The 24,121-nt window shown below is 62.8% G+C and overlaps 3 protein-coding genes across 3 annotated transcripts in view; 1 reads left to right on the top strand and 2 right to left on the bottom strand.

Annotated features, from left to right (window-relative positions):
* Positions 1–272: 272 nt before the first annotated feature.
* On the bottom strand, positions 273–3,519 carry LOC136000776 (putative surface-exposed virulence protein BigA; the record flags this gene model as incomplete). The annotated part of the gene is made up of 3 exons (XM_065654733.1): positions 273–329; positions 1,109–1,203; positions 1,590–3,519. Coding segments are annotated over 3 exons (2,082 nt in total), but the record flags the coding sequence as incomplete, so codon positions are not given.
* A 2,297-nt stretch (positions 3,520–5,816) lies between these two features.
* The window catches only part of VARS2 (valyl-tRNA synthetase 2, mitochondrial), a 39,843-nt gene continuing 21,538 nt past the window's right edge, over positions 5,817–24,121 (bottom strand). Inside the window, 13 exon segments of the mRNA XM_065654853.1 lie at positions 5,817–5,974; positions 6,124–6,315; positions 9,619–9,797; positions 10,773–10,884; positions 11,767–11,955; positions 13,309–13,461; positions 17,107–17,234; positions 19,103–19,181; positions 19,298–19,366; positions 20,075–20,179; positions 21,544–21,669; positions 21,748–21,818; positions 23,709–23,890. Coding sequence (XP_065510925.1) covers positions 5,840–5,974; positions 6,124–6,315; positions 9,619–9,797; positions 10,773–10,884; positions 11,767–11,955; positions 13,309–13,461; positions 17,107–17,234; positions 19,103–19,181; positions 19,298–19,366; positions 20,075–20,179; positions 21,544–21,669; positions 21,748–21,818; positions 23,709–23,890 — 1,720 coding nt within the window. The 3' untranslated portion in view covers positions 5,817–5,839.
* On the top strand, positions 6,780–9,599 carry LOC136000759 (uncharacterized; the record flags this gene model as incomplete). Its single annotated transcript, XM_065654714.1, has 2 exons — positions 6,780–6,798; positions 8,413–9,599. Coding segments are annotated over exons 1-2 (1,206 nt in total), but the record flags the coding sequence as incomplete, so codon positions are not given.

Genomic DNA, 24,121 nt, shown 5'->3' with positions numbered 1-24,121 from the left:
CCCAAATGTCCCCAAACTCCCCCATGTCCCCAATGTCCTGATGTCCCCAAATGTCCCCAACCCCCCTCATGTCCCCAACATCCTGATGTCCCCACGGTGGCCCCTTGGTGACAAGGGCCCCTTTGTTGGGGACAAGCCTGGACCCGCCCGCGGCCGCAGGCCCGTGACGGCCCCTCCCCCGCTGCCAAGGGACCCAGGCGTCCGGGTGACCAGGGGGGGTGTTTTATTGTCACCCCCGTGTCCCCAACGCCCCCTCCCCCCCCCGCAGAGGCTCATGGGAAGGACGCTGCCCCCTGCTGGATCAGGAAAACCCGGATGTAGTGGACGGCCTGGGGGGGCGAGGGGCGCTCAGGGGGGACCCAGGCGTCCGGGTGACCTGAGCTGACCCCCCGCCCCGTGTCCCCCACCAAGGGACCCAGGCGTCCGGGACCCCCATGACCCAAAAAGGGACCCAGGCGTCCGGGACCCCCATGACCTGAAAAGGGACCCAGGCGTCCGGGACCTCCCATGACCCCCCAAGGGACCCAGGCGTCCGGGACCCCCATGACCCCCCAAGGGACCCAGGCGTCCAGGTGCCCCGAGCTGACCCCCCCTCTGACCCCCCGTGACACCCCCAAGGGACCCAGGTGTCCGGGACCCCCCATGACCCCCCAAGGGACCCAGGCGTCCGGGACCCCCGATGACCCCACAAGGGACCCAGGCGTCCGGGACCTCCCATGACCCCCCAAGGGACCCAGGTGTCCGGGACCCCCCATGACCCCACAAGGGACCCAGGCGTCCGGGACCCCCCATGACCCCCTGTGACCCCACAAGGGACCCAGGCGTCCGAGACCCCCATGACCATCCAGGGGACCCAGGCGTCCGGGCCCCCCTGTGACCCCCCACGACCCCCATGGGACCCAGGCGTCCGGGCCCCCCTGTGACCCCCCACAACCCCCAAGGGACCCAGGCGTCCGGGCCCCCCTGTGACCCCCCACGCCCCCCACGGGACCCAGGCGTCCAGGCCCCCCCGTGACCCCCCATGACCCCCCACGGGACCCAGGCGTCCGGGCCCCCCCGTGACCCCCCACGCCCCCCACGGGACCCAGGCGTCCGGGCCCCCTCTCACCGCCGCCAGCCCCGCCAGCAGCAGCCCGGCCAGCAGGAGGCAGCCGAGAGCCGACAGAACCGGGGGGCAGCCGGGGGGCGGGGTCAGGGGCGGGGCTACGGGAGAGGGGGCGTGGTCACACGCCGGCCCTGCCCACCGACTCGTGGCTCCACCCCCTGGCTCCAGACCCCACCCCCAGGCCCTGGCTCCACCCCCTCTCGCTCCAGGCCCCGCCCACAGTTTCAGGCTCCGCCCCCCACCCCGGTTCCAGACCCCGCCCCCTGTTTTTAGGCCCCGCCCACAGATCCCAGACCCCGCCCCCCATCCAGGCCCCGCCCCCCTGGTTCCAGACCCCACCCCCAGATCCTACACCCCGCCCCCTTGTTCAGGCTCCACCCCCTGGTTTGAGGCCCCGCCCACAGACCCCGACCCCGCCCCCTTGTTCAGGCTCCACCCCCCAGCTCCAGGCTCCGCCCCCCCAGCCCAGGCCCCGCCCCCTCACCTGGGCCAACCCCTCCTTTCCCGCCCTCCGTAGGCAGGTCGGCAGTGATGTCATCAGTGATGTCACCGGTGACGTCATCGCCCTCGGGGGTGACGTCACGGGCGGGGGCGGCGGCTCCAGCCGGGGAGGAAGTGACGTCATCGGCGCCGGCGCCGTGGGCGGGGCCCCGCGTGCCGCCACCTCTGACGTCACCCTCGGGAACGACGTCGTCGGCAGCGGCGGATCCGCGCGTGCCGACGACGTCGCCGGCAGGAGCGGAGGAGGAAGTGACGTCCCCAGCGGGGGCGGCGAACGCGACGACGTCGCCCCCGAGAGGGCAGGAAGTGACGTCGCTCGCGGGGGTGACGGCACCGGTGACGTCGCCGGGGGTGACCGCGGCGGCGGTGACGTCGGCAGTGACGTCAGCAGCGGCGACGTCATCGTCCTCGCCGGGAGGGGCCGTCACCGTGATGGTGATGACACCAGTGACACCAACGTCCCCAATGTCCCCAACGTCCCCAAGAGCCATGACCTCCTTGTCCCCAATGTCCCCGTCCCTCAGCGTGGTGACATCTCTGTCCCCAATGTCCCCAGAGGTGGTGATGTCCCTGTCCCCAACGCCTTTGTCCCCAATGTCCCTTAGAGCTGGGACAACCTTGTCCCCAATGTCCTTGTCCCCAAGAGATGGGTCATTCCTGTCCCCAACGTCTTTGTCCCCAACATCCTTGTCCCCAATGTCCCTTAGGACCGTGACATCTCTGTCCCCAATGTCCTTGTCCCCAAGAGATGGGTCATTCTTGTCCCCAACATCATTGTCCCCAATGTCCCTTAGGACCGCGACATCTCTGTCCCCAGAGTTCTTGTCCCCATAAAATGGGACATCCCTGTCCCCAACATCCTTGTCCCCAGGGCTGGTGACATCCCTGTCCCCAATGTCCCTCACCCCTGTGACATCCGTGTCCCAAACGTCCTTGTCCTCATTGTCCTTGTCCCCATAAGATGGGACATTCCTGTCCCCAACGTCCTTGTCCCCAACGTCTTTGTCCCCAAAGTCCTTGTCCCCAACGTCCTTGTCCCCAATGATGTCCCTTAGGGCCACGACATCTGTGTCCCCAACGTCTTTGTCCCCAGGGGTGGTGACATCTCTGTCCCCAAAGTCCTTGTCCCTGTAAGATGGGACATTCCTGTCCCCAGTGTCCTTGTCCCCAACGTCCCTTAGAGCTGGGACATCCCTGTCCCCAAAGTCCTTGTCCCAAATGTCCTTGTCCCCAATGTCCCTCACACCTGTGACATCCGTGTCGTCAACGTCCCTGTCCCCAAAGTCCTTGTCCCCAATGTCCCTTAGGACCATGACACGTCTGTCCCCAAAGGTCTTGTCCCCATAGGATGGGACATCCCTGTCCCCAATGTCCTTGTCCCCAATGTCCCTTAGAGTTGGGACATCCCTGTCCCCAACATCCCTGTCCCCAATGTCCTTGTCCCCAACGTCCTTTAGAGCTGGGACCTCCCTGTCCCCAATGTCCCTGTCCCAAATGTCCCTTAGAGTTGGGACATCTCTGTCCCCAAAACCCTTGTCCCCATAGGATGGGACATTCCTGTCCCCAACGTCTTTGTCCCCAAAGTCCTTGTCCCCAATGTCCTTGTCCCCAACGTCCCTTAGGGCCGCGACATCTGTGTCCCCAACGTCTTTGTCCCCAGGGGTGGTGACATCTCTGTCCCCAAAGTCCTTGTCCCCATAAAATGGGACATCCCTGTCCCCAACATCCCTGTCCCCAATGTCCTTGTCCCCAATGCCCTTTAGAGCTGGGACCTCCTTGTCCCCAGTGTCCCTGTCCCCAATGTCCTTGTCCCCGTAGCCAGTGTCACTTGTGACCGAGATGTCCCTGATGTCCCCAAGGTCCCCACTGTCCCCATTGTCCCCAAGGTCCCCACTGTCCCTGTTGTCCCCACTGTCCCCATTGTCCCCATTGTCCCCACTGTCCCCATTGTCCCTGTTGTCCCCACTGTCCCCATTGTCCCCACTGTCCTCGTCGGCCGCGGTGACCGTGATGGTGACGCCACCAGCCCAGGGGGTGACGGTGACATCGGGGGGGGCGGTTGTCACCTCCCCGGGGTGGGGACGCCGCTCGGCCATGGGACCTGGGGGGACAGAGGGGACATCACGGGGGTGACACCGGGACGGACGGGGGGACACGAAAGGGACGAGGAGGGGACATTGTGGGGGACATGGGGGTGACACCGGGAGGGACGCGGAAGGGACACAAGGGACATGGGGGGACGAGGAGGGGACATGGAGGGGGACATGGAGGGGACACAGAGGGGACACTGGGGGACAAGGAGGGGACATGGGAGGGGACACAAGGGACACTGGGGGGGACACATAGGGGACATCGAGGGACAAGGAGGGGACACAGAGGGGACATGGAGGGACAAGGAGGGGACATTGTGGGGGACATGGCGGGGACACAGAGGGGACATGGGGGGACAAGGAGGGGACACAGAGGGGACATGGGAGGACACAAGGGACATTGTGGGGGACACAAGGGACATTGGGGGACAAGGAGGGGACATTGTGGGGGACATGGAGGGGACACAAGGGACATGGGGGGGACACAAGGGACATGGGAGGGGACACAGAGGGGACATGGTGGGGACACAGAGGGGACATGGTGGGGGACGTGGTGGGGACACAAGGGACATGGGGGGGACACAAGGGACATTGGGGGACAAGGAGGGGACATTGTGGGGGACATTATGGGGGACACAAGGGGACCCCAGGAGGGACAAAGGGGGCATGGGGGGACATGGAGGGGACATGGAAGGGACATTGTGGGGGACACAAGGGACATGGGAGGGGACACAGAGGGGACATGGGGGGGACACAGAGGGACACTGGGGCACAAGGAGGGGACATTGTGGGGGACATTATGGGGGACACAAGGGACATGGGAGGGGACACAGAGGGACACTGGGGGACAAGGAGGGGACATTGTGGGGGACATGGAGGGGACACAAGGGACATGGGGGGGACACAAGGGACATGGGGGGACACAAGGGACATTGGGGCACAAGGAGGGGACATTGTGGGGGACATTATGGGGGACACAAGGGGACCCCAGGAGGGACAAAGGGGACATGGGGGGACATGGAGGGGACACCAGGAGAGATGTGGGGACACAAAAGGGACAAGGAGGGGACATTGTAGGGGACATGGAGGGGACACAAGGGACATGGGGGGACAAGGAGGGGACACAGAGGGGACATGGGGGGGGACATAAGGGACCCCAGGAGGGACACAGGGGCCAAGGAGGGGACACAGGGGACATTGTGGGGGGCCCGGGAGGGATGTGGGGACACGGGTGACACGCGGTGACCGGGGGGTGACACGTACCCGGGGTGGCAGGAGGTGACGATCCCGGCGAGCAGACCCTGCGATCCCGGGGGGGTCCCGGCGGTGCCGGTGCCAATGCCGGTGCCGGTGCCAATGCCGGTGCCGGTCACATCGCGGTGACGGCGCCGGTGTCACCTCCCGCTGCCGCTTCTTCGGGGGGTGGCGGCAGCTCCCGGGTCCCACCAGCACCAGGGGGTGGAGCCCGGACGCCTGGGTCCCTCCCGGACGCCTGGGTCCCCCCCTGAACTCCTGGGTCCCTCCCTGAACATCTGGGTCCTCCCCCAGATGCCTGGGTCCCTCCCGAACTCCTGGGTCCCTCCCGAACTACTGGGTCCCCTCCTGAACTCCTGGGTCCCTCCCGAACTCCTGGGTCCCTCCCGGACGCCTGGGTCCCTCCCGAACTCCTGGGTCCCTCCCAAACTCCTGGGTCCCCCCCGAACTCCTCGGTCCCCCCCTGAACTCCTGGGTCCCTCCCTGAACATCTGGGTCCTCCCCCGGATGCCTGGGTCCCTCCCGAACTCCTGGGTCCCTCCCGGACTCCTGGGTCCCCCCCGCACTCCTGGGTCCCTCCCGAACTCCTGGGTCCCTCCCGAACTCCTGGGTCCCCCCGCACTCCTGGGTCCCTCCCGAACTCCTGGGTCCCCCCCGGATGCCTGGGTCCCTCTCGGATGCCTGGGTCCCCCCCGAACTCCTGGGTCCCCCCCGGATGCCTGGGTCCCTCCCGGACGCCTGGGTCCCCCCCCGGACGCCTGGGTCCCTCCCGGACGCCTGGGTCCCCTCCCACCCCCCATCCCCACCCATACATCTCCTGCCCCATCTCTAATTAACAATCACGAGGCTGACGAGTCGTTGGCAGTTTCTTGGCGGGGGGGGGGTGGGTTTATTGGGGGGCGGGGTCCCCCCGGACGCCTGGGTCCCCTTCCTGGACACCTGGGTCCTCCCGGACGCCTGGGTCCCCATCCAGCGCCCGCAGCGCTTGGGCCAATCGGGCGAGTTCTGCGCGGAGAACGGCGACCTGGGCGGGGGGGGGACACAAAAACCCTCGTTAACGAGGGCAGCGCTAACGAAGGGCGGGCTGGGACGCTAATTAACTTCCCCCCTGCTTAATTAGGCTAACGCCTACCATCTAGAACGATGATCATTAGCTTAACGAAGATGCCGTACCTGCTGGTGCTTGGCGGAGGGGGCGGGGGCCTCCCCGGACGCCTGGGTCCCATTCCCGGACACCTGGGTCCCCTCCCCGGACGCCTGGGTCCCCCCGGACGCCTGGGTCCCCTGGATGCCGCGCAGGCGCCGCTGGAGGCCGAGGACGCGCGTTTGGAGTTGGGCCCGAGCGGCCGATGGGTCCAATAAGCCCTGGGGGGACAAAACGGGGGGTCCCCCAATGCTCTGGGGTCACCCCAGGGTCCCCCAATCCCCCCAGTTCCCCCCAATCCCCCCAGTGTCCCCCAGTTCCCCCAGTGTCCCCAATTCCCCCAATCCCCCCAATCCCCAGTGTCCCCCAATTCCCCCAGTTCCCCCAGTGTCCCCCAGTTCCCCCAGTGTCCCCAATTCCCCCAATCCCCCCAATCCCCAGTGTCCCCCAATTCCCCCAGTTTTCCCCAGTGTCCCCCAGTTCCCCCAATTCCCCCAGTCCCCCCAGTGTCCCCAATTCCCCCAATCCCCAGTTCCCCCAGTTACCCCAATCCCCCAGTTCCCCCCAATCCCCCCAGTGTCCCCAATTGCCCCAGTCCCCCCCAATCCCCCCAGTCCCCCCAATCCCCAGTGTCCCCCAATCTCCCAGTTCCCCCCAGTGTCCCCAATCCCCCCAGTTTCCCACAATGTCCCCCAATCCCCCCAGTGTCCCCCAATTCCCCCAGTTCCCCCGATTTCCCCAGTGTCCCCAATTCCCCCAGTTTTCCCCAGTGTCCCCCAGTTCCCCGAATTCCCCCAGTGTCCCCAATTCCCCCAGTTTTCCCCAGTCCCCGCAGTGTCCCCCAGTCCCCCCAGTGTCCCCCAATTCCCCCAGTGTCCCCCATTCCCCCAATTCCCCCCAGTGTCCCCCAATCCCCCCAGTTCCCTCCAGTGTCCCCCAATCCCCCCAGTTCCCCCCAGTGTCCCCCAATCCCCCAGTCTCCCCAGTGTCCCCAATCCCCCCAGTTCCCCCCAATGTCCCCCAGTCCCCCCAGTTCCCCCCAATCCCCCCACTGTCCCCCAATTCCCCCAATCCCCTGGGTCCCCCAATTCCCCAGTTTTTCCCAGTTCCCCCCAGTATCCCCCAATCCCCCTCTATCCCCCAATCCCCAGTGTCCCCCAGTGTCCCCAGTCCCCCCAGTGTCCCCCAGTCCCCAGTTCACCCCAATCCCCCCAGTGTCCCCCAATCCTCCCAGTGTCCCCAATCCCCCCAGTTCCCCCCAATGTCCCCCAGTCCCCCCAGTTCACCCCAATCCCCCCAGTTCACCCCAATCCCCTGGGTCCCCCAATTCTCCAGTTTTTCCCAGTTCCCCCCAGTATCCCCCAACCCCCAGTGTCCCCAGTCCCCACAGTGTCCCCCAGTCCCCAGTTCACCCCAGTGTCCCCAATTCCCCCAGTCCCCCCCTGTCCCCCAATCCCCAGTTCCCCCCAGTTCCCCCAGTTCCCCCAATCCCCATTGTCCCGCAATCCCCCAGTCCCCCCAGTCCCCCCCAATTCCCAGTTCCCCCCAGTGTTCCCAATTCCCCACTATCCCCCAATTCCCCCAGTGTCCCCCAACCTCCCAGTTCCCCCAGTGTCCCCAGTTCCCCACTATCCCCCAATCCCCAGTGTCCCGCAGTGTCCCCAGTCCCCCCAGTGTCCCCAGTTCACCCCAATCTCCCAGTTCCCCCAATCCCCCCAGTGCCCCCCTCTATCCCCCAATCCCCAGTTCCCCCCAGTGTCCCCCAGTCCCCCCAGTGTCCCCCAATCTCCCAGTGTCCCCAGTCCCCACAGTGTCCCCAGTCCCCAGTTCACTCCAATGTCCCCAATTCCCCCAGTTTTCCCCAGTCCCCCCAGTGTCCCCCAATCCCCAGTTCCCCCAGTTCCCCCAATCCCCCCAGTGCCCCCCTCTATCCCCCAATCCCCAGTTCTCCCCAGTGTCCCCCAGTCCTCCCGGTGTCCCCCAATACCCCCAGTGTCCCCATCCCCCCAGTGTCCCCAGTCCCCCCAGTGTCCCCCAGTCCCCGCAGTGTCCCCCATTCCTCCAATCCCCCCAGTGTCCCCAATTCCCCCAGTATCCCCCATTACCCCAGTGTCCCCAGTTCCCCCAGTGTCCCCAATTCCCCCAGTGTCCCCCAATCCCCAGTTCCCCCAGTTACCCCAATTCCCCCAGTGTCACCCAGTCCCCCCAGTGTCCCCCATTCCCCCAGTGTCCCCAATTCCCCCAGTTCCCCCCAGTGTCCCCCAATCCCCCCAGTGTCCCCCAGTCCCCAGTTCCCCCCAGTGTCCCCCAATCCCCAGTTCCCCCAGTTACCCCAATTCCCCCAGTGTCCCCCATTCCCCCAGTGTCCCCAATTCCCCCAGTCCCCCAATCCCCCCAGTCCCCCCCAATTCCCCCAGTCCCCCCAGTGTCCCCAGTTCCCACAGTGTCCCCGTCCCCAGTTCCCCCCAGTGTCCCCCAATCCCCAGTCCCCGCAGTGTCCCCCAGTCCCCCCAATGTCCCCCAATCCCCAGTTCCCCCCAATTCCCCCAGTCCCCACAGTGTCCCCAGTCCCCGCAGTGTCCCCAATTCCCCCAGTCCCCCCCAATTCCCCCCCATCCCCCCAATCCCTCCAGTGTCCCCCAGTCCCCCCAGCGTCCCCCATTACCCATTCCCCCCCAATCCCCCCAGTGTCCCCCAGTTCCCCCCAATTCCCCCAGTCCCCCCCATTCCCCCAATCCCCCCAGTCCCTCCAGTGTCCCCCAATCCCCCCAGTGTCCCCCATTATCCATTCCCCCCCAGTCCCCCCAATCCCCCCAATTCCCCCAGTGCCCCCAGTCCCCTCAGTGTCCCCAATCCCCCCAGTCCCCCCAGTCCCCCCAATCCCCAGTCCCCCCAGTGTCCCAAATCCCCCAATTCCCCCAATCCCCCCAGTGTCCCCAATTCCCCCTGTCCCCCCAGTGTCCCCATTCCCCCAGTGTCCCCCAGTCCCCCCAGTGTCCCCAATTCCCCCAGTCCCCCCAGCCCCCCCAGTGTCCCCAATCCCCCCAGTCCCCCCAGCCCCCCCATTCCCCCAGTCCCCCCAATCCCCAATCCCCCCAGTGTCCCCAGTTCCCCCCAGTGTCCCCCAATCCCCCAGTGTCCCCCAGTCCCCCCAGTGTCCCCCAATCCCCAGTTCCCCCCAGTGTCCCCCAGTCCCCTCAATGTCCCCCAATCCCGTGTCCCCCAATCCCCCCAGTGTCCCCCAGCTCCCCCCAGTATCCCCAATTCCCCCAGTCCCCCCAGTGTCCCCATTCCCCCAGTCCCCCCAATCCCCCCAGTCCCCCCAGTGTCCCCCAATCCCCCCAGCGTCCCCCATTACCCATTCCCCCCCAGTCCCCCCAATCCCCCCAATCCCCCCAGTGTCCCCCAGTCCCCAGTTCCCCCCAATTCCCCCAGTCCCCCCAGTGTCCCCAATCCCCCCTGTCCCCCCAATCCCCCCAGTCCCCCCAGTCCCCCATTGCCCGTCCCCCGGGGCCCGCGCTGACCTGCAGCCGCAGGAACACGTGGCTCTGGCTCCCGGCCGGCGCCCCCACCCAGCCGGGCCCCGGCGGAGGCCCCGCCCCCGGGGGGAGGAGCTGCAGCGGCCCCGCCCCCGCCAGCACCTGCAGGGCGGGGCCCAGCGCAGGCAGCCAATCACGCGCCGGGGCGGCGCAGCGCACGGCCACTGCGGGGAGGGCAGCGTGCCGGGGACACGCCCACCCGCCAACATGGCCGCCCCCGCGTGGGCTGCCATCTTGGCGCTGGGGCATGCTGGGAACGGGGCGGCGGCCATCTTGGCCACCCCAAGGCATGGTGGGATTGGCCATTGGCGGCCATGTTGGCCACCCCAAGGCATGATGGGATTGGTCACTGGCGGCCATATTGGTCGCCCCAGGGTATGCTGGGATTGGTCATTGGCGGCCATATTGGCTGCCCCAGGGCATGATGGGATTGGTCATTGGCAGCCATATTGGTTGCCCCAGAGAATGATGGGATTGGTCATTGGCAGCCATATTGGTTGCCCCAGAGAATGATGGGATTGGTCATTGGTGGCCATATTGGTCATCCGGGGCAGGATGGGATTGGTCATTGGCGGCCATATTGGTTGCCCCAGGGAATGATGGGATTGGTCATTGGCGGCCATATTGGTCGCCCCAGGGTATGATGGGATTGGTCATTGGCGGCCATATTGGCCTCCCCAGGGTATGATGGGATTGTTCATTGGCGGCCATATTGGTTGCCCCAGGGAATGATGGGATTGGTCATTGGCGGCCATATTGGTCGCCCCGGGGTATGATGGGATTGGTCATTGGCGGCCATGTTGGCTGCCCCAGGGTATGATGGGATTGGTCATTGGCGGCCATATTGGTTGCCCCAGGGAATGATGGGATTGGTCATTGGCAGCCATATTGGTTGCCCCAGGGTATGATGGGATTGGTCATTGGCGGCCATATTGTGGTCACCCCGGGCCGGGATGGGATTGGTCATTGGCGGCCATATTGGCCGCCCCAGGGCATGACGGGATGTGTCATTGGCGGCCATATTGGTCGCCCCGGGGCGGGATGGGATTGGTCATTGGCGGCCATCTTGGCCACCCCAGGGCATGCTGGGACACCGATTCCCCACCCCACCCCGTCGGCCATCTTGCCCCCCAACCTACCGGGGGGCCGGGCCCCGCCCAGGCGGAAGACGTCGCGCAGGCCCCGCGCCGCCCGCGCCACCTCCAGCATGGCCGCCACCTCGGCCTCCAGCTGCGGGTTGCGCCAATGGGCCTGGGGGGGGACATGGGGGTCAAGGTGGGGGGGGACACAGGGACATGGGAGAGGGACAGGGGGACATGAGACTCCCCTCCAGGAGGGGACATGGGGGGGGACACAGGGCGGGGGGGTCAGGGGGACATGGGGGGGGTCAAGGGGACGTAAAACCGCCAGGAAGTGACATGGGGGGGACATGATGGGGGGGTAAAGGGGACATGGGGGGGTCAGGGGGACACAAGAGCCCCCCAGCTGGGGACATGGGGGGACACATGGTGGGGGCAGAAGGGGACAAAAGCCACCCGGGAGGGGACACGGAGACATGGGGGGGACACAAGAGCCCCCCCCGGGAGGGGACATGGGGACACAACGCGGGGGGTCAAGGGGACATGGGGGGTGTCATGGGGACACAAACCCCCCCCTGAAGGGGTCAGGGGGACATGAGACCCCCCCAGGAGGGGACATGGGGACATGAAGGGGGGGTCAGGGGGACATGGGGGGAGGTCAAGGGAACACAAAACCCCCCAGGAAGGGACATGGGGGGGTCAAGGGGACATGAGACCCCCCCAGGAGGGGACATGGGGACATGAAGCGGGGGTCAGGGGGACATGGAGGGGGGGTCAAGGGGACACAAAACCCCCCAGGAAGGGACATGGGGGGGTCAAGGGGACATGAGACCCCCCCCAAGAGGTGACACGGGGGGGTCAAGAGGACACAAAATCCCCCCAGAAGGGATCAGGGGGACATGGGGGGGGGGGGTCAAGGAGACATGAGACCCCCCCCAGGAGGGGACATTGGGGGTCAAGGGGACATGGGAGGGGTCAAGGGGACACAAAACCCCCCGGGACCCCCCCCCCACCCCGCGCCCTCCCGTCCCGCAGGGGGCGCCGCGTGACTCACCAGCTGGGCGTGGTCGGGGAAGGGGGCGTGGCCCAGGGTGGGCGGGGCCCCGGGGGGGCGGGGCAGGCGCTGCCAAAGCTCCTCGGCCAGGAAGGGGGCGAAGGGGCCCAGGAGCCGCAGCCCCAGGTCCGCGCACGTCGCCAGCGTCGCCCGCGTGTCCGCCGCGTGCAGACGGGGCTTGGACACCTCCTGCGGGCGGACGGACGCGGGGTCGGGGACGGGCGGACAGACGGACGCGGGGTCGGGGACGGGCGGACAGACGGACACGGGGTCGGGCGGACAGATGGATGCACTCAACCATGAGTTGGATTCAATTGTCAAGGAGCCACCAGAGGTTGGGCAGGACAGACGGACACACTCAACCACGGGTTGGGTTCAATGGTCAAGGAGCCACCGGATGTTGAGCGGGACAGACGGATGGACACACTCAACATGGGTTGAGTTCAATGGTCAAGGAGCCACCGGATGTTGAGCGGGACAGACAGACAGACACACTCAACCATGGGTTGGGTTCAATGGTCAAGGAGCCACCAGAGGTTGGGAGGGGACAGACGGACGGACACACTCAACCACGGGTTGGGTTCAATGGTCAAGGAGCCACCAGAGGTTGGGCAGGACAGACGGACACACTCAACCATGGGTTGGGTTCAATGGTCAAGGAGCCACCAGAGGTTGGGCAGGACAGACGGACACACTCAACCATGGGTTGGGTTCAATGGTCAAGGAGCCACCAGAGGTTGGGCAGGACAGACGGACGGACACACTCAACCATGGGTTGGGTTCAATGGTCAAGGAGCCACCAGAGGTTGGGCTGGACAGACAGATGGACACACTCAACCACGGGTTGGGTTCAATGGTCAAGGAGCCACCGGATGTTGAGCGGGACAGACGGATGGACACACTCAACATGGGTTGAGTTCAATGGTCAAGGAGCCACCGGATGTTGAGCGGGACAGACGGATGGACACACTCAACATGGGTTGAGTTCAATGGTCAAGGAGCCACCGGATGTTGAGCGGGACAGACAGACAGACACACTCAACCATGGGTTGGGTTCAATGGTCAAGGAGCCACCAGAGCTTGGGCTGGACAGACGGACGGACACACTCAACCACAGGTTGGGTTCAATGGTCAAGGAGCCACCAGAGGTTGGGGAGGACAGATGGACACACTCAACCACGGGTTGGGTTCAATGGTCAAGGAGCCACCAGAGGTTGGGCAGGACAGACGGACGGACACACTCGACATGGGTTGAGTTCAATGGTCAAGGAGCCACCAGAGGTTGGGCAGGACAGACGGACACACTCAACCATGGGTTGGGTTCAGTGGTCAAGGAGCCACCAGAGGTTGGGCCGGACAGACAGATGGACACACTCAACCACAGGTTGGGTTCAATGGTCAAGGAGCCACCAGAGGTTGGGCAGGACAGACGGACGGACATGCTCAACCATGGGTTGGGTTCAATGGTCAAGGAGCCACCAGAGCTTGGGCCGGACAGACGGACCGACCCCCCGCGCCCCACGGACGGACGGACGGACGCACCAGGTAGACGTCGCAGAAGCTTCGCAGCCAGAAGGTCTGAACGGCCAACAGCGCCCCCTGCAGCTCCAGCGCCGCCAGCGCCCGCGACGCCTCCAGAGCCGAATGGGCCAAGCGGGACAGGACCCAGCGGGACATGGGATCCTCGACATGGAGCTGGGAAATCAAATAAAATTAAAATAAAATAGATACGGGAGACGGGACGGGAGCCAGCGGGACATGGGATCCTTGACATTGACCTGGGAAATTAAATAAAATAAAATAAAATAAAAATAAAATAAAATAGATACGGGAGACGGGACGGGACCCAGCGGGACGTGGGATCCTCGACATTGACCTGGGAAATCAAATAAAATAAAAATAAAATAGATACGGGAGATGGGACACGACCCAGGGGACGTGGGATCATCGACATTGACCTGGGAAATTAAATAAAATAAAATAAAAAAAAAATAAAATAAAATAAAATAGATACGGGGAGACGGGACAGGACCCAGTGGGACAGCGGATCCTTGACATTGACCTGGGAAATCAAATAAAATAAAAATAAAATAGATATGGGAGATGGGACGGGAGCCAGCGGGACATGGGATCATCGACATGGATCTGATAAATTAAATAAAATATATGAAATAAAATAAATACGGGAGATGGGACGCGACCCAGCGGGACGTGGGATCATCGACATTGACCTGGGAAATTAAATAAAATAAAATAAAATAGATACGGGAGACGGGACGGGACCCAGCGGGACGTGGGATCCTCGACGCGGAGCTGGGAAATTAAATAAAATAAAAATAAAATAGATATGGGAAATGGGATGGGAGCCAGCGGGACATGGGATCATCGACATGGATCTGATAAATTAAATAAAATATATGAAATAAAATAAATACGGGAGATGGGACACGACCCAGCGGGACGTGGGATCATCGACATGGACCTGATAGATGATAAAATAAAATAAAAATAAAATAAAATAGATACGGGGAGACGGGACGGGAGCCAGCGGGACATGGGATTATCAACATCGACCTGATAAATAAAAGTAAAATAAAATAAAATTAAAATAAAATAAAATAGATACGGGGAGACGGGATGAGACCCAGCGGGACATACGGCCCTGCACCTTAAAAATCAGTAAAATAAAATGAAATGAAATAAAATGAAATGGAATGAAATAAAATGAAATGAAATAAAATGAAATGGAATGAAATAAAATGAAATGAAATGAAACGAAATGAAATGAAATAAAATAAAATAAAATGAAATAAAATGAAATGAAACGAAACGAAATGAAATGAAACGAAACGAAATGAAATAAAATGAAATGAAATAAAATGAAATGAAATGAAATGAAATGAAATGAAAAAAATGAAATGAAATAAAATAAAATGAAATGAAATAAAAAAAATGAAATGAAATAAAATGAAATGAAATGAAATTAAAAAAATGAAATGAAATGAAATAAAATAAAATTAATAAAATAAAATAAAATAAACCAAAATAAAATAAAAAATGAAATATAACATGGAATACAAAATGAAATAGAAAATAAAAAATAAAATAAAGTACAAAATAAAATAAAAAAACAAATAAAACTTAAAAATAAAATAAAATACAAAGTGAACTCTAAAATATAAAGTAAAATAAAAACCAAATAAATAAAACAAATAAAAAAAAAAAGACTATAAAATAAAATGAAACGAAATGAGATAAAGCAAACCAAAATAGAATAAACCAAACCAAAATAAACCAAAGCAAACGAAACTAAAGACGGGGGAGGCGGAGGGGGCGGCAGCCAACGGGACGCCGGCCCCGCAGCTCCAGCCCAAAGAAAATGAAATAACATGAAAAACCAGAAAATCAAATCAAATCAAATCAAAGAAAAGAAAATCAACTGAAGCGAAGGGGATTCCCGGGTACCTGCTGGGGGGTCTTGGGGACACGGTGGGGGGTGTGTTGGGGACATTCTGGGGGTGTTGGGGACACCAGGGGGGGTGCGTGTCCCCCACACATCTCCCGTGTCCCCAAATGTGGCCCCATGTCCCCAATGTGTCCCCATGTCCCCAATGTGTCCCCGTGTCCCCATGTCCCCCCATGTCCCCATGTCCCCAATGTCCCCATGGCCCCAATGTGTCCCCATGTCCCCCTATGTCCCCACTATCCCCATGGCCCCAATGTGTCCCCATGTCCCCCCATGTCCTCAATGTGTCCCCATGTCCCCATGTCCCCAATGTCCCCAATGTCCCCATGGCCCCAATGTGCCCCCATGTCCCCAATGTCCCCTGTGTCCCCCATGTCCCCAACGTCCCCCATGTCCCCCCATGTCCCCATGTCCACCTGTGTCCCCATGTCCCCATGTCCCCAATGTCCCCAATGTCCCCATGGCCCCAATGTGCCCCCATGTCCCCATGTCCTCAATGTGTCCCCATGTCCCCAATGTCCCCTGTGTCCCCCATGTCCCCAACGTCCCCCATGTCCCCCCATGTCCCCATGTCCCCAATGTGTCCCCGTGTCCCCAACGTCCCCCCATGTCCCCATGTCCCCCCATGTCCCCATGCCCACCTGTGTCCCCATGTCCCCAATGTGTCCCCACATCCCCAATGTGTCCCCATGTCCCCCCATGTCCCCATTGTGTCCCCACGTCCCCAGTGTGTCCCCATGTCCCCAATGTCTCCCCATGTCCCCAGCGTCCTATGTCCCCATGTCCCCCCGTGTCCCCAGTGTGTCCCCATGTCCCCTGTGTCCCCAATGTCCCCAACGTCCCCCCATGTCCCCATGTCCCCCCGTGTCCCCAATGTGTCCCCAATGTCCCCCCATGTCCCGATGTCCCCAATGTGTCCCCACATCCCCAGTGTGTCCCCATGTCCCCCTGTGTCCCCATGTCCCCCCATGTCCCCAGTGTGTCCCCATGTCCCCAATGACCCCCATGTCCCCCCGTGTCCCCATGTCCCCAACGTCCCCCCGTGTCCCCATGTCCCCATGTCCCCCCACTGTCCCCATGTCCCCAATGTCCCCAATGACCCCCATGTCCCCCCGTGTCTCCATGTCCCCAACGTCCCCCCATGTCCCCATGTCCCCAATGTATCCCCATGCCCCCAACGTCCCCCCACTGTCCCCATGTCCCCAACGTCCCCCCATGTCCCCAATGTGTCCCCATGTCCCCAATGTCCCCTGTGTCCCCAATGTCCCCCCATGTCCCCCGTGTGTCCCCATGTCCCCATGTCCCCTGTGTCCCCAATGTCCCCAATGTCCCCCCATGTCCCCAATGTGTCCCCATGTCCCCACTGTGTCCCCTGTGTCCCCAATGTCCCCCCATGTCCCGATGTCCCCAATGTGTCCCCATGTCCCCACTGTGTCCCCTGTGTCCCCAATGTCTCCCCATGTCCCCAATGTGTCCCCACATCCCCAGTGTGTCCCCATGTCCCCCTGTGTCCCCATGTCCCCAACGTCCCCCCATGTCCCCAATGACCCCCATGTCCCTCCATGTCCCCATGTCCCCAATGTGTCCCCATGTCCCCCGTGTCCCCATGTCCCCATGTCCCCCCATGTCCCCAGTCTGTCCCCATGTCCCCAATGACTCCCATGTCCCTCCATGTCCCCATGTCCCCAATGTGTCCCCATGTCCCCCGTGTCCCCATGTCCCCCCATGTCCCCAGTCTGTCCCCATGTCCCCAATGACTCCCATGTCCCCCCGTGTCCCCATGTCCCCAACGTCCCCCCATGTCCCCATGTCCCCCCATGTCCCCCCGTGTCCCCATGTCCCCAGCTTGTCCCCACGTCCCCAGCGTGGCGCACCTGCAGGGGGTCCCGGGGGGGCTCCCCGGGGCGCAGGGTCCCCAGCACGAGGCGCAGGGCGTTCCACACCTTGTTGCAGAAGCGGCGCTGGGACAGCACGGCCGGGACGGACAGACGGACGGCGGCACCTGCGGGGACGCGGGGGGCGCTTGGGGACGAGCTGGGGGGACATGGGGACACGTTGGGGACACGGGGACACAGTGGGGACATGGGGACATGGGGACCTGGGGACATGTTGGGGACATGGGGACATAGGGACACGTTGGGGACATGGGGACACGTTGGGGACATGGGGACCTGGGGACACGTTGGGGACATGGGGACACAGTGGGGACATGGGGACACGTTGGGGACATGGGGACACGTTGGGGACATGGGGACATGGGGACACGTTGGGGACATGGGGGGACGTTGGCGACATTGGGGATACAGGGGACATTGGGGACATGGGGGGACGTTGGGGACATGGGGGGCATGAGGGACATGGGGGGACATTGGGGACACGGGGACACATTGGGGACATGGGGACACGTTGGGGACATGGGGACCTGGGGACATGTTGGGGACATGGGGACACGTTGGGGACATGGGGACACAGTGGGGACATGGGGACACGTTGGGGACATGGGGACATGGGGACACAGTGGGGACACGGGGACACGTTGGGGACAGGAGGGACATGTTTGGGGACACATTGGGGACACAGGGGACACATCGGGGACACGTTTGGGGGCACGGGAGATGTGCTGGGGACATGGGGGGACAATTGGGGACATGGGGGACACGTTGGGGACACAGGGGATGTATTGGGGACACCAAGGAAGGTTGGGGACACGAGGGACACGGTGGGGAGATGCGGGGCAATTGGGGACATGGGGGACAATTGGGGACTTGGGGGACAATTGGGGACTTGGGGGGTGGTTGGGGACACAGGGGGTGGTTGGGGACACATTTGGGGACAGGGTTGGGGACACCGGGGACGTGTTGGGGACATGGGGGGGATTGGGGACACGGTTACAGTCACGGGTGGTGTCAGGGACACTTGGGGACACTTGGGGACACTTAGGGACATTACCGTGGACATCAAGTGCGCACAGAACCATGGACAGGGACACAGGGGGTGGTGTGGGGGACACTTGGGGACATTACCATGGCCATCAAGTGCACACAGGACCATGGACAGGGACACAGGGGGTGGCATGAGGGACACTTGGGGACACTTGGGGACATTACCGTGCACGTTATGTGCGCACAGGACCATGCACAGGGACACAGGGGGTGGCATGAGGGACACTTAGGGACACTTGGGGACATTACCATGGCCATCATGTGCGCACAGGACCATGCACAGGGACACGGGGGGTGGCATGAGGGACGCTTGGGGACACTTGGGGACATTACCATGTATGTTATGTGCACAGGCCCATATATAGGGACACGGGGGGTGGCATGAGGGACACTTGGGGACACTTGGGGACATTACCGTGCACGTTATGTGCGCACAGGACCATGCACAGGGACACGGGGGGTGGCATGAGGGACACTTAGGGACACTTGGGGACACTTGGGGACATTACCGTGCACGTTATGTGCGCACAGGACCATGGACAGGGACACAGGGGGTGGTGTAGGGGGACACTTGGGGACACTTGGGGACATTACCGTGGACATTATGTGCACACAGGACCATGGACAGGGACACAGGGGGTGGTGTGGGGGACACTTGGGGACACTACGGTGGACATTATGTGCACACAGGACCATGGACAGGGACACGGGCGATGGCATGAGGGACGCTTGGGGACACTTGGGGACATTACCATGTATGTTATGTGCACAGGCCCATATATAGGGACACGGCGGGTGGCATGAGGGACACTTGGGGACACTTGGGGACATTACCGTGCACGTTATGTGCGCACAGGACCATGGACAGGGACACGGGGGGTGGCATGAGGGACACTTAGGGACACTTGGGGACACTTGGGGACATTACCGTGCACGTTATGTGCGCACAGCGCCATCCTCAGCGCGTCGGCGCCGCACTCGGGGATCCCGTGGGGGAACTGTCGCCGCTGCGGGGGGGACAAAACCCACCCATTTTTAGCCCCCAAAATCCCCATTTTTACCCCCTCCCCCCCCCAAATTGCAATTTTTGGGGCCGGGGGGTGACGTTGGGGACAACGGGCACCTGTCCCTCGGTGGCCAGCGCCAGCTCGCGGGGGTCGAGGCCGCGCCGGCTCAGCCGCTCCCGCAGCTCCTGCCCCGGAACCGGAGACCCTGCGGTAAATAGAGGGGCCGGGGGGGCCCCGTGTCCCCCCCGGGGTCCCCGTGCCTGGGGGTGTCCCCATGTCGCCATGTCCCCACGTCCTCGTGTCCCCCCCGGGGTCCCCGTGCCTGGGGGTGTCCCCATGTCCCCATGTCCCCCCCGGGTCCCCGTACCTGGGGGTGTCCCCATGTCCCCGTGTCCCCCCCGGGTCCCCGTACCTGGGGGTGTCCCCATGTCCCCATGTCCCCCCGGGTACCCAGTACCTGGGGGTGTCCCCATGTCCCCCCCGGGTCTCCATACCTGGGGGTGTCCCCATGTCCCCCCAGGGTCCCCGTACCTGGGGGTGTCCCCATGTCCCCACGTCCCCCCGTACCTGGGGGTGTCCCCATGTCCCCATGTCCCCCTGGGGTCCCCGTACCTGGGGGTGTCCCCATGTCCCCATGTCCCCCTGGGGTCCCCGTACCTGGGGGTGTCCCCATACCTGGGGGTGTCCCCATGTCCCCCCCGTGTCCCCGTACCTGGGGGGTGGCCCCGTACCTGGGGATGTCCCCGTACCTGGGGGTGTCCCCATGTCCCCCCGGGTCCCCGTGCCTGGGGGTGTCCCCATGTCCCTGTGTCCCCATGTCCCCCTGGGGTCCCTGTACCTGGGGGTGTCCCCGTACCTGGGGGTGTCCCCGTGTCCCCGCCGTGTCCCCGTACCTGGGGGGTGGCCCCGGCGATGACGTCGCGGGGGTCGATGACGTTCCCCAGGGATTTGCTCATCTTGCGGCCGTGGGCGTCGCGGACCAGGGAGTGCAGGAGGACCTGGGGACGGGGGGACAATGGGGACACTGGGGACAGGGGGACAGGGGGGACAAGGGGACATCGGGGACAGTGGGGACAATGGGGACAATGTGGGGGACAGTGGGGACATTTGGGACAGGGGGACACTGGGGACAGGGGGGACAGTGGGGCACAAGGGGACATTGGAGGCAATGGGGACAGTGGGGACAATGCAGGGGACAAGGGGACATTGGGGACAGTGGGGGCACTGGGGGGACAGGGGGACAGTGGGGACAATGGGGAGGACAGGGGGACACTGGAGGGGTTGGGGACACTGGGGGGAGAGGGGGACAGTGGGGACAATGGGGACACTGGGGACACTGGGGAGGTTGGGGACACTGGGGGGACAATGGGGACAGTGGGGACATTGGGGATACTGGGGATATGAGGGACACGGGGCGGGGCACAGGAGACTGGTGGGGACCCTTGGGGACACACAAAGGGACATTTGGGGACATTCTGGGGGCAACAAGGAACCAATGCGAACCCCAAGAGGTGGGGATGAAGGGATGTTGGGGACACTTGGGGACACTTTGGGGACCCGGGGGACACTTGGGGACACTTGGGGGGGACATGGGGGACTTGGGGGGACCCTTGGGGACACATGAAGGGACATTTGGGGACAAAGGGACATTTGGGGACATCCCAGGGGCGACAAAGAACCAGCGCGAACCCCAAGAGATGGGGATGAAGGGACCTTGGGGACACTTGGGGACACTTGGGGGACCCAGGGGACACTTGGCAACACTTGGGGGGACACAGGGGACCCTTGGGGACACACAAAGGGACATTTGGGGACACACGAAGGGACATTTGGGGACATCCCGGGGGCAACAAAGAACGAGCGAGAACCCCAAGAGATGGGGATGAAGGGACGTTGGGGACACTTGGGGACACTTGGGGGACCCGGGGGACACTTGGCAACACTTGGGGGGACACAGGGGACCCTTGGGGACACAGAAAGGGACATTTGGGGACACACGAAGGGACATTTGTGGACATCCCGGGGGCGACAAAGAACCAGTGCGAACCCCAAGAGACGGGGATGAAGGGACGTTGGGGACACTTGGGGACACTTGGGGGACCCGGGGGACACTTGGGGAGACCCGGGGGGGACATGGGGGACTTGGGGGGACCCTTGGGGACACATGAAGGGACATTTGGGGACACACAAAGGGACATTTGGGGACATCCTGGGGGCAACAAGGAACCAACGCGAACCCCAAGAGACGGGGATGAAGGGACATTGGGGACACTTGGGGACACTTGGGGGACCCGGGGGACACTTGGGGGGACCCGGGGGGCCCCTTGGGGACCTTTGGGGCCCCTGGGGGTGTCATTGTCACCTTCGTGAAGGGCAGCTGTCCCGTGAGCTGCAGCCCCAGCATCACCATGCGCGACACCCAGAAGAACAGGAGGTCGCTCCCGGTCACCAGCAAATTATTGGGGTAAAACCGCCCGAAATCGGGACCCTGGGGGGCGGGGGGGGGGGGGGGGTCAAAGCGGGGTCCCCCGGTTGCGGGGGGTCCCCCCGATGTCCCCAACGTCACCTGGTGGGGCCAACCCAGGGCGGCGAAGGGGAAAAGGGCCGAGGAGAACCAGGTGTCCAGCACGTCGGGGTCTGCGGGGCGGGAGAATATGGGGGGCAAAATATGGGGGGGGGGAGGGAATATGGGGGGGATGAGGTGGGGGGGGGGGGAAGGGAGGGGACCCCAAAGTGTGGGGGGGAACAAAAGATCGGGGGAACAAAAGATCGGGGGAACAAAGATGGGGGGGAGGAAATAGGGGAGGGACAAATATGGGGGAACAAATATGGGGGGACAAAATATGGGGGGACAAAATATGGGGGGAACAAAAGATGGGGGAACAAAAGATCAGGGGAACAAATACGGGGGGGGACAAAATAGGGGGGGACAAAATATGGGGGGGGAACAAAATATTAGGGGGTAAAATATGGGGGGGATAAAATATGGGTCTGGGGGGGTTGGGGGTCAGTTTTGGGGTCCGGGGGTTTTGGGGTGCGGGGCGTTTGGGGTTTGGGGGTTTTGGGGGTGCGGGGTTTTGGGGTGCAGGGTTTTGGGGGTTTTGGGGTGTGGGGTTTTGGGGTTTGGGGGTTTTGGGGTGCGGGGCTTTGGGGTCTGGGGGTTTTGGGGGTCTGGGGGTTTTGGGGTGCAGGGTTTTGGGGTTTTGGGGTGCGGGGTTTTGGGGTTTGGGGGTTTTGGGGGTCTGGGAGGTTTTGGGGTGTGGGGTTTTGGGGTTTGGGGGTTTTGGGGTGCGGGGTTTTGGGGTTCAGGGTTTTGAGGTGCGGGGGTTTTGGGGTTTGGGGGTTTTGGGGTGTGGGGTTTTGGGGTCTGGGGGTTTTGGGTTTTGGGGTCTGGGGGTTTTGGGGGTCTGGGGGTTTTGGGGTCTGGCGGTTTTGGGGTCTGGCGGTTTTGGGGTTCGGGGTTTTGAGGTGCGGCGGTTTTGGGGTTTGGGGGTTTTGGGGTGCGTGATTTTGGGATTCAGGGTTTTGGGGTGCGGGGGTTTTGGGGTGCGGGGTTTTGGGGGTGCGGGGTTTTGGGGTTCAGGGTTTTGGGGTGCGGGGTTGTGGGGTGCGGGGGTTTTGGGGTGTGGGGTTTTGGGGTCAGGGGGTTTTGGGGTTTTGGGGTGCGGGGTTTTGGGGTTTGGGGGTTTTGGGGTGCAGGGTTTTGGGGTCTGGCGGTTTTGGGGTTTGGGGTTTTTGGGGTTCAGGGTTTTGGGGTTTGGGGGTTTTGGGGTTCAGGGTTTTGGGGGTTTTGGGGTGCAGGGTTTTGGGGTGCGCGGGTTTGGGGTGCGGGGTTTTGGGGGTTCGGGAGTTTTGGGGTCTGGGGTTTTGGGGTTCTGGGGGTTTTGGGGTGCGGGGTTTTGGGGTGCGGGGGTCTTGGGGTCTGGCGTTTTTGGAGTTCAGGGTTTTGGGGTGCAGGGTTTTGGGGTTTGGGGGTTTTGGGGTTCGGGGTTTTGGGGTCTGGCGGTTTTGGGGTGTGGGGTTTTGGGGTTCGGGGTTTTAGGGTCTGGCGGTTTTGGGGTCTGGCGGTTTTGGGGTCTGGGGGTTTTGGGTTTCAGGGTTTTGGGGTTCAGGGTTTTGGGGGTTTTGGGGGTTTTGGGGTGCGGGGTTTTGGGGTCTGGCGGTTTTGGGGTTTTGGGGTGCGGGGTTTTGGGGTCTGGCGGTTTTGGGGTTTGGGGGTTTTGGGTTTCAGGGTTTTGGGGTTCAGGGTTTTGGGGTTTGGGGGTTTTGGGGTGCAGGGTTTTGGGGTCTGGCGGTTTTGGGGTTTTGGGGTGCGGGGTTTTGGGGTTTGGGGGTTTTGGGGTGCGGGGGTTTTGGGGTGCGGGGTTTTGGGGTGCGGGGTTTTGGGGTGCGGGGGTTTCGGGGTGCGGGGTTTTGGGGTGCGGGGTTTTGGGGTTTGGGGGTTTTGGGGTTTGGGGGTTTTGGGGTTTTGGGGTGCGGGGTTTTGGGGTTTTGGGGTGCGGGGTTTTGGGGTGCGGGGTCGCTCACCCTGGTGCAGCTGCACAGCGTGCGGGGGGCAGCGCAGGGCGCGGGCGGCGGCCGCTCGGGCGGCGGCCTCGCTGGCTCCCACCAGCCACGGCCCCTCGGCCGGGACGGGACCCCCCGGCGGCGCCGCCCGGAACGCGGGGACGCGGTGACCCCAGCGCAGCTGCCGCGACAGGCACCAGTCCCTGCGCGACGGGCGGCGCCCGGACGCCTGGGTCCCCGCCCGGACGCCTGGGTCCCGACCAAACTCCTGGGTCCCTCCCGGACGCCTGGGTCCCTCCCGGACGCCTGGGTCCCGACCGAACTCCTGGGTCCCTCCTGAACTCTTGGGTCCCCACCCAGACCCCTGGGTCCCCGCCCGGACGCCTGGGTCCCGACTGAACTCCTGGGTCCCTCCTGAACTCCTGGGTCCCCAC

The sequence above is a fragment of the Caloenas nicobarica genome, chromosome 35, assembly GCF_036013445.1.
Source record: "Caloenas nicobarica isolate bCalNic1 chromosome 35, bCalNic1.hap1, whole genome shotgun sequence".
Taxonomy (NCBI): domain Eukaryota; kingdom Metazoa; phylum Chordata; class Aves; order Columbiformes; family Columbidae; genus Caloenas; species Caloenas nicobarica.
Note: the sequence above shows the minus strand (reverse complement) of the source record. Positions and strands in the feature narration are given on the sequence as shown.